Source organism: Gracilinanus agilis, chromosome 1 (genome assembly GCF_016433145.1).
Source record: "Gracilinanus agilis isolate LMUSP501 chromosome 1, AgileGrace, whole genome shotgun sequence".
Taxonomy (NCBI): domain Eukaryota; kingdom Metazoa; phylum Chordata; class Mammalia; order Didelphimorphia; family Didelphidae; genus Gracilinanus; species Gracilinanus agilis.
This window is the reverse complement of record NC_058130.1, coordinates 180,133,783-180,143,424: the sequence shown is the minus strand read 5'-3', so window position 1 is coordinate 180,143,424 and position 9,642 is coordinate 180,133,783. Positions and strand designations below refer to the sequence as shown.

At 39.1% G+C, this 9,642-nt stretch overlaps 1 protein-coding gene across 1 annotated transcript in view; it reads right to left on the bottom strand.

The window, feature by feature from the left end:
- Window positions 1-9,137, bottom strand: part of LOC123249352 (voltage-dependent T-type calcium channel subunit alpha-1H-like) — a 43,041-nt gene extending 33,904 nt beyond the window's left edge. Inside the window, exon 1 of the mRNA XM_044678359.1 lies at window positions 8,727-9,137. Coding sequence (XP_044534294.1) covers window positions 8,727-9,137 — 411 coding nt within the window. The remainder of the gene's footprint in view (window positions 1-8,726) is intronic.
- Window positions 9,138-9,642: the final 505 nt, after the last annotated feature.

Below are 9,642 nucleotides of genomic sequence, written 5' to 3'. Positions count from 1 at the left end.
TATATATATATATATATATATATATATATGTTCGCTACTTTTCAAATATTGTCTGCCCTTCAAGATGATGTAAGTCCACTGAGAATTTGAGGTGATGAGTCAGGGATCATAAATTTCCTCCTCTATGCCAAGAAAATTTATACTGGATTACTCACACAATGGTGAAAGTGAGGATGTTAGTTTTCAGACAAATCCCAGGGACCTAAAACACTCAGGGCTTGGTGCTATAGGAAGATCTCATGGTTAAATAAAAGACAAAAGAAAGAAATGAACTGAGAATCCTAGAATGCCATTTTTGAAGGGAACCTTTGAGATTATTCTGTACAACCTCATAAATGATTCCATTACAGTGTCCCTGACAGATGAATGTCTAGTTACTGCTTGAGCATTTGAGTGATGGGAGCTCAGTATCTTAAACTTAATCAAATAGCATTTATTAAGCACCTAACAAGTGCCAAATGTTGTGCTAGGGATTAAAGATAGGAAGACAAAAATGAAACTGTGCCTGCCTTCAGGAAGCTTTCATTCTATCAGGGTAAGTATATACACATATATACAATAAATACAAGGAAGCCCATCCCCTTTCAAAAAATCTCCAATTATATATAAAAGTTATTTAAATTACACCAAAAACCTGCTTCTTTATAATTTCTATCCATTTCCAAACTAGAGAAAAATCTAATCCCTCTTCTAAATGGCAGCACTTCAGATATTTACAGGCACTTTTCATAGATCTTCTCTTTTCTGGATTTAACCCTTGTAATTCCTGCAACTTGTCCTTGTGTGATGAATTTTCCACCATTCTATATTGGAATACGTTTGAGGGTTTGTTTGTTTTTAACCATTTTGGTTGCCTTTCTCTAGATATGCTACAGGAAAAATGCATTATTACAACAACACAATGCTCAAATTATAGACAAAAGCACTCTTTGTTTTTTTAAATTTGACCCAATACAACGCAATGTTTACTCAGATTAATCTCATAATCAAATACAACCTCCATCCTATAACTTTATGACTAATTAGGAAAACAAAAACCTAAGCATATATATGCATACACACACACACACACACATATATATATATGTATATATATATATATATATATATACCCATTAAATTTTATCATGTGAGTTTGGTCCATACTTTCAGTCAATTAAGATGCTTTTCCAACTTGGTTCCATCAAGAAAGAGATTAGGTGAATTGCTTAAACCAACCAAGAGTCAAGAGACTTTCAGATCTGAAACTCTATATTTGAACTTTGTGGTTTTGTAACATTAAGTAGAAAAAGCAGAATGGTGTAAGAGAAAATACCTGAGAGAGAGCATCAGCAGACCAACCTTTCGGGGCTGAATTTCCTAATCTGCAAAGTGGATGGTGGGGGGGGGGGGGTGGAGCAGGTCTTCATGCCGTACATATTTACCTAGTTGGCAAGTGTTTAAGGGTTAAAATAAGATTAATATATGGAAAAATGTTCAAACATTTTCTAAATGTTTAACCATCTCCCTTGCTTTACCCATCCAACAAATTACAAAGAGTCCTTCCTTCATGATACCTCTTGTTTCCATCTCCTTCTCTCTATTCCCATTGCTACACCCAAGTACCAGCCCTAATTTCTCTGCTCCTAGACTTCCACATTTCCTAACTAATGATTGTTCACACTTGTACTTTCCTTCCACTATTCTTAATTCATCTTTCATGCCACAACCACAATTAAAATAATCTCCCTTATGAATAGATCTAATCACGGTCACTCTTCACCTCAACCATCTTCAATGCCTCCCTATTGCATACTGAATAATGTTCAAATCCCTCTGCTAGGCATTTGAGGCACCATTGTACCTTTTCTTTAACACATATTACTTTCATCTATGTTCTGTACTATGGCACCATAGATAGAACACTGGGACCTGAAATCAGAAGACCTGAGTTCAAACCCACCATGATAATAAATGTAATGGAATCACAAATGATTCCATTACAGTGTCCCTGACAGATGAATGTCTAGTTAATGCTTGAGCATTTGAGTGATGGGAGCTCAGTATCTTACACTTAATCAAATAGCAATGAACTCTGTGCCCCCGTTGTTGTTCAGTTGATTCAGTAATGTCTGACTCTTCATTACCCCATTTGAGGTTTTCTTGGCAAAGAAAATGATTTGCCATTTCCTTCTCCAATTCATTTTACAGATGAGGAAACTGAGATAAACAGGTTAAGCCACTTGCTCAGGGTCACACAACTAGTAAGTATCTGAGTCATACTTTGAACTCAGGTGTTCCTGACTCTAGGACTGATGCCCTATCCATTGTGCCACCTAGCTTTCCCTGTAACCCTGGGCAAGTCACAATCTGATGGTCTCATCTTCAACTGTAAAATGAGAGTAATAATAGCACCTACCTCAAAGAGTTGTTGTTTTAATGGTCAAATGAGATAATTTGGGGAGAGGGGGTACATATTTAGCACAGCCTTTGATACATAGTAAGTTCTATATAAATGCTTATTCCCTCCCCTTTCCCCAGGCCACCCTCTATTGTCTGGTGGAACTCATCTATTTCCTTTTTCCTGAACATGAAATGAATTCTCAGATTTTCATTTTTGTTCACACACTGGTTCCTATGATAGAAGTGCCTTTCCCTACCCTTTCTCCTCATCACCTATTAGATCTTATGGTCTTTAAGGCCAATTCAGAAGGGGACCTCCTCCATGAAACCTTCCTTGATCACCTAATATTTTCATATAGCACTTTGTTTTATACCTCTCTAACATACTTATCTGTTACTATATTTTAAATGTTGTTATATTTGTTTTATATTTGTTATTATACAGCATGGCATGAGGATAGAAAGCTGGCTTCTGAGACACAAAGACTTGGGCTCAGTCTGAGAACCTTGGTAAATCATCTAATCTCTTATCATTCCAGGGAATCTTCTAGGTTGAAGAGTATTAGCTCTTCATCAGGAGATCCTCACATTCATGAAACCACAAATTCATTTTTTAAATTGCCCTTCTGGGGAGGAAAGAGGGAAGGGAGAGAATATGATTCATGTAACCATGGGAAAATACTCTAGACAAATAAACAATTCAAAAAATTAAATTAAATTAAATTAAAATTTCTCTCCTGGACTGTAAACTTGAGGTCAAGGACTTGTCTCTTTTTTTTATACTTGACAAACTCCATGATAGTTGATAAATATCAGATGTTTTATAAAGATGAACCTGAAATTATGAAAATATGAGTTCAAATTCAGCCTCAGACACTAGCTGTGTGAACCTGGGCAAGTCACTTAACCTTTTTTAGCCTCAATGTTCTCATCAGCAAAATGAGAATGATAGCACCAGCTTCTCAGGACTGTAATAAGGATAAAATGAGATAATATTTATAAAGCATTTTCAAAGCTTAGAGTATTATGTAAATGCTAGTTATTAAAGATAAAATGTCATCTTTAGTTCCAATTCAAACTGATCCCTCTCCTTTTTGAAACAGATACTTTTATAGATAAAGGAAGGGCACCCCAATTCCAGAGAAATTAAAATTCTTTAGTTATCCTAGATAACATATTTAAATCTGTGGCTTTACATCCCATTTTGTCTTTGTGAAATATTTCCAGTTCCTTTGCCAGTGAAATCACAATACTATTCTTAGAGTCGTGGAATTGTAGAATTAGAAGGAACTTTAGATACCATCTAGTCCAAACCCCTCATTTTGAGGATGAGGAAACTGAGCCCCACAGGAATAAAATGACCTACCTAAAGTCATAGAGATGATTAGTGGCAAATCCAGGAATAGCACTCAGATCTCCCAGGGTTTTTTTTGTTTGTTTTTTTTTTTTCCACTAAACCATATCTCTAATACTTAAAAGGCTTATTAAACAATCATTTGTATAGAGGTCAACTGATTGTTTTCCTAGTATGATGCTTTTTTTAGAGGCAAAATCATGCTGCACTTTAAAAAAAGATCCCTCCCCCTGAAAATTCTCTTTCCAAAAGCTTGAAAAGATTTAAAGACAGAGGCCTAGCCAGTTGGTGGTCCCTGCTCCAGCAATGCAGTCTGGAGATCTCCCAAACCAACCAGGGTGTGAGGGATTTTCCAGATATCAATAAGAATTCCCAGAGTCGGCGATTCTTAGCACACTTAATTAGTGATTGTGGGGAGGACATAGTTCATGAAGAGGAGGCTCTGATGGCATCCTGTCTGCCTCACAGAGGTGCTTGAAGGCAGAGTCCAGCAATAATTCCACTGTTGTCTTTCTGGAGGAAAATGTGTTGTTCCAACTAATAAGAAAATGTATATAAAATGTCAGTTTTTCATATGAGTCAGTAGAGTGTATGCTGGGTTTAGAGTCAGGAAGACTTGAATTCAAATCCTGCATCTGACACTTATTGACTCTGTGAATCACACAAGTCATTTAACTTCTCTCAGCCTCAGGTTTATCTGTAAAATGGGAATAATAATAACACCTACCTCAGAAAGTTGCTGTGAGGATCCAGTGAGATAACATATGAGAAGCATTTTGTAAGCCTTCTAGTACTAAATAAATGCTAGCTGTTATCTTCATCATTGTTAATGAAAGATTAACATAGATTAAAGGGTGGAGGGACACCTTTGAACTCAGTATAAGCTGAGTTCAAGTCCTACCTGCAATAAATACTGACTGTGTGAGCACAGACAAGTCTCTAATGAATTCAGACAACTTTCTAAAACTGTTAGTTACCAACAAGTTTCTGATCTGCACTGATGTAGGGGACTTCAACACCAGAAGTTTGCTATACCAAAGAAATAATGAGTCTAGACCAAAAATAAAAGTGCTATATAAAGGGCAGTTATTATTATTCTCCCAACCATTCTGGCCCTATAGTTCTAGCATGTGGTGAGAACATACTGTTACTTTCATAGTACCCCACCTCCAACTCTGACATTAAAATTTTCCAAAAGGGTTTTAGAAATAAAAACTCATAATAATGCCAAAATCCCATTTGGTGAAGAACTAACAATTGTGGTTTATTAATATGCTGCTATTTGGTCAGACTATTTACAAAATGCCTTCTGCATTTAAACCTGGCACTCTGATAGCTGGATTTCAAGATTCTCACTTTTCTTCTTTAGCATTTCCCCAAAGTTTGGCTGGTTCTGTCCACTGGAAAGAGTACTTTCCACTGGAAGGAAGACTTGGGTTCAGATCATACCTCTGAACCTTACTACTTTGTGACCTTGAGTAAGTCATTTACTTTCCCTGGGCCTCAGGTTCCTGTCTGTAACATGAGAGTGCTGGGCTTGATCTGAGGTCCCTTTCAGCTTTAAATTTTTGATCCTATAATGTACCTTAGTAGTAAATTCACAGAACAGACCTTTGAAGATGGCCAATTAAATCTCCCGTAGATGGAAGAAAAAATTAAGCACAAATATATTCAATTAGTCAAAATTTATGGAGCAACTATTGCATGTAGAATTCATGCTACTCTGTGATATGTAACATGGCTAAAATCAGAGCAGACCATTAATGACCATTAATGGCCTTCCTCGCATCTAAACATACATAACCCATTTTGCCTACAGGCTTTGCTTTCTCCCTGAGAGTGGTATTGAGTAGGGAGTTAAATGACTGACCCCTACATGTCTTTGTTATGGGCCATTTCACAACTGAATCCCCAAATTAATTAAGGCTCTTCCTGCTGAGACAGGACAACCTGAGCTAAGCTCTGAAAAATCACTTCTATGACTAGCATTACCCTCTTTGTTCCTAGACTAGTCACCAGAAAGTACTATTTGATAAGAGCAGCAATTAACAAATTACCAATTGCCAACTAATTAGATAGTATCTTAACCTTACTACTCCAGAGGACAGTAAAGGGGCTTATCTGAATTTCTTGCTTCCTTCTGGCACTCAACTGGATTGTCCATCCTTTCTCTTTTTCTTTCATGACCTCTCATATCATATCTCTATCTATCTGTTATTTAACCAGGCCTCCAGTCCTAAATTAGAGCACCACCAATCTGATCCACCCCTTTTTAATGTGGTTTTTTTTGGGGGGAGGGAGGTTGAGGGTTCCCTTCCCCTCCCTCTCTTTCTCCACTAATCCACCAAAGATCTTTTCCCTTTCATTCTATACCTTGGAATTTCACGCCAAGTCTTCTCCCTTTTACAAAGTCCAAGTTCTTAATTTTCAACCTCAAAAACTCCAATACAGAAGAACATTTAATTACTGAAATTTCCTCTCTCTTCCACCCATCTTTCTCATACTGCTCCAAACAGGGTCGGTGTTTAATAAACATTGGCTGATTGGAATTGTTTGGTTATATGGGCTTCATTATGTTTTCAGTATTTTGTTTTTCCCTTCAAATGAGTAAGAGACTAGAAGGCATGCATGCTGAATATACTAGTCCCAGTTAATGTGAATAATGAATCTTCCAAAGTTGTCACATATATTTGTATTCTTACATTATTTGAAGTTATAATTATGTAAAATACAGTAATTGATTCCAACCCAGTGGGAAAATGTGGCAAATTCAAATAACGTGACCACTTCATGGTATTCATTATTTGCACTAATCAGGACCTAACTGTATGTGTCAGTTTTAACTGTTAATTAAGTTAACTGCTGTTCTTATACACCAATACAGTTTTTTATAGCTAGTTTAGATGTGAAAATAACTATTCTAGACAAAATTCTGGGCTTTAGCAGTGAAGCCTAGCCTAAGTAAAGATAGCTTTTTTCAGTATTGGAAAGATCTAAATTTGGTACATGGTCCATAACTTAGTCACTATTCTTTTATTCTGTCAGCAACCAGAGAAGTGAGTTTAGATTTTATAAAATCGGTTTTGTAGCCAACTTCCCTACATTCCATCTTCACAAAGAACATAGAGAACTTAAGTATTCCTTTGCCCGTCTAAGTGAAAGAACCTGTACTTTCCAAGTCTCTTAGATAAAAGAATAATGTATCAAAATCTTGTTAGGGTCTCATTTGACCTTCTTTGTGTTCAGACAATCCTAGGTTTCTCTCTACTCGGAACCACTTCATTCAAATGGTTGAATGTTCACCACCAATCTCTCACCTGATTTCCACCTTTTCTTTCATCTTTTTCATTCCCAGAGCCTGTTTTCTACTCCCTACTTTTTTTTCTCGTATAGGTATATTCTAAATATTCTCCAGTCTCCTTTTCATTCCACCAAGTTCAATCATATTTCAGTCCTTTCAAGGTCAACTATAAGTGATCCTTTTGAATGCTTCTGTCAAGTGTTTCCATCACCTTGGACTGCAATCATTTATTTTGCTGCTCCTCTCTCAGTCTCTTCCTTGAGTATCTCCTTAATTTGTTAATTCTATTCTGGTTCACTTTCTACCCCCTTAGATTTTTTATTATCCTTCTATAGACATTGCCTGGGATATTCTTCTTTCTACATTATTTCAAGGAAGACTGAGTCTGCTCTCTTGCTGCTTCCCTTTGCCCTGAACCTCGGAAAAGGGCAAAACTAAATTGGAAGCCCCACAAGTTATAAGACAATATTCAACAATCCTCTGGGGGGTAGCCTACCCTTAACATCACCCTATAAAATATTATAAATGAATATTTAATAAGTTATTACTGCAGTGAATTAAAAACAGTACTCTAGTGGCCTAGAATTAATATAGTCCCCAAAGGCATTGTAGGCAGTTGCTGAGGCAAAGGGAGCCTATGGCTTGACATATGTCAAAATGCTTTGATAGTTTCAGGAGGAAAAAGTATCTATATACATTTCAAAGGGTTATTTTTTTTTATATCTCCTACGGTCTAAGGAAATCTGCACAGAAAGAGATCACTGTTGGAAACAAGTAAATTAATCTTTCATTGACCTATTCCATGTCCCACAAGTTTCCTGTTCCTAATGGAGTGGTATATGAATTCAGTTATCTGCAGTAGCTCACTGTTTTCACTTCTGGCCCTTAACCTGAGGCTCTATCCCTTCTCTTTTTCTTTCAGGATCTCTCAGAGCAATTCCTTTTCTCTTTGTATTAACCAAATTTCCAACCTTGGTTATAGCATAACTACTTTACTTCAGCATTCCCTCTATCCTTTGTCCCTCTACTTCTCCCTCACTGTTCCACCTAAAGTTTCTCTTTTACAAATAGACACCTTAACATTTCACATCAATCCTTCCCAAGTCCAATGGATTCTTCATCCTCAACCTCAGATTCCATTGTGGTTGGACATTGCATTCTTACAGCACCAGTAGCCAGTTGGGGGACTACTATATGTATTTTGCATAGATGATGTTTTCAAAATTCACCCCAAACTTGAGCTTTGTAGAAAATACCCTCTCCCTAATTCCCAGTTCCAGTGCTTGCCATTCTTCCAAAGAGCTACATTTCTCCTGAAACCCTAGTAAACCAAGTATTCCCAGCAACTTCTTGAAAGAGAAAAAGTTGAGGAGAATGAATTCAAAGTCAATTCTTGTGTCCCTTCTTTCTCCTCTGAAAAGGAAGAAGGATAAAGGACAGACCCTAGCTGTTTCATCTCCTGCACAGCAACCAAAATCCTGTGGCTGAGTTATGGGATATCCGAGTGCCAGGAAAGAAAATTGGGAGACAGGACTGGTCTTTATCTCATCCTCATCTTCCCAGTTGCATGCCTAGATGGAGTTCCCCATTCACTCTCCCTCCCCTTACAGAACTTCAGAGGTGTGAGCATCCATTCCACCCCGTGGAGTCACTCTCTTCATTATCCCCAGCCCACTCAACCCCAATTACCTTATCAGCCATGATCATGGAGGCACCACCATGGATTCCCAGGATAGGGATGAAGGTCTGGGAGGAGATAAAATCCAAGATCTGTGCGATGGCTTCCTGGTCCGTGTCATCCCCAAACACTAGCCCATGGATGCGGGCGCCAGACATGAGGTCGCAGACATGGGTAATGAGACTCTTGGGGTCTGTAAGGTTGACCAACATGGCCACCACATTCACGTCGAGTGCTAGCTCACCTGCCAGCTCCCGGCCCCACAGGCTGCGGATGTCCCGCTCTGTCACATCGTGGCTCCGGCCCAAAAGCACCGCGATGTTCAACGCTGGAGGCCCCTTCTCCGCGCGAGCTCGTGCTGGGCTCCGCCACACCAGCAGAGCCGGCAGCACCAGCAACGCCCAGTAGCCCAGTCTGCCCATGGTCGCCAGCTGCGATCCCTGCAGGAAAGGGCGCAAGCAGAATGAGGACCCCCCCAGCTCCAGGAAAGCTACATGCCTAGTGTGCCACGAACTTCACTCTCCACAAACCAGGGCAGAACCCCTTCCTGTAGTTCCCCTACCCAGGAGGAAGATCCTCTGGGAATAAAACTCAGCTTCAAACCTGGCCCTACTTGTGGAATGAAATATCCTTCCTTCCCAACACACACACACACACACACACACACACACACACACACACACATACACACACACACACACACACACACACACTTTGCACTCCTGGTGCTGCCAGGGAGGGGGAGTGAGCCATAGACTGTTCTCCCACCACCACTACCCCTTCAATGCAGTGCCTACGAGCCCAGCATGAGAAGCAGCTTTTGGAGCAAAGATCCCCCTCCCTCCTAAAGAAAGGGCACAGGTTCCCCAATGGACCGTGAGTGGAAGGGAGCAAGGAGCTGTCCAGAGTTAGAAGAATGCCTCGATA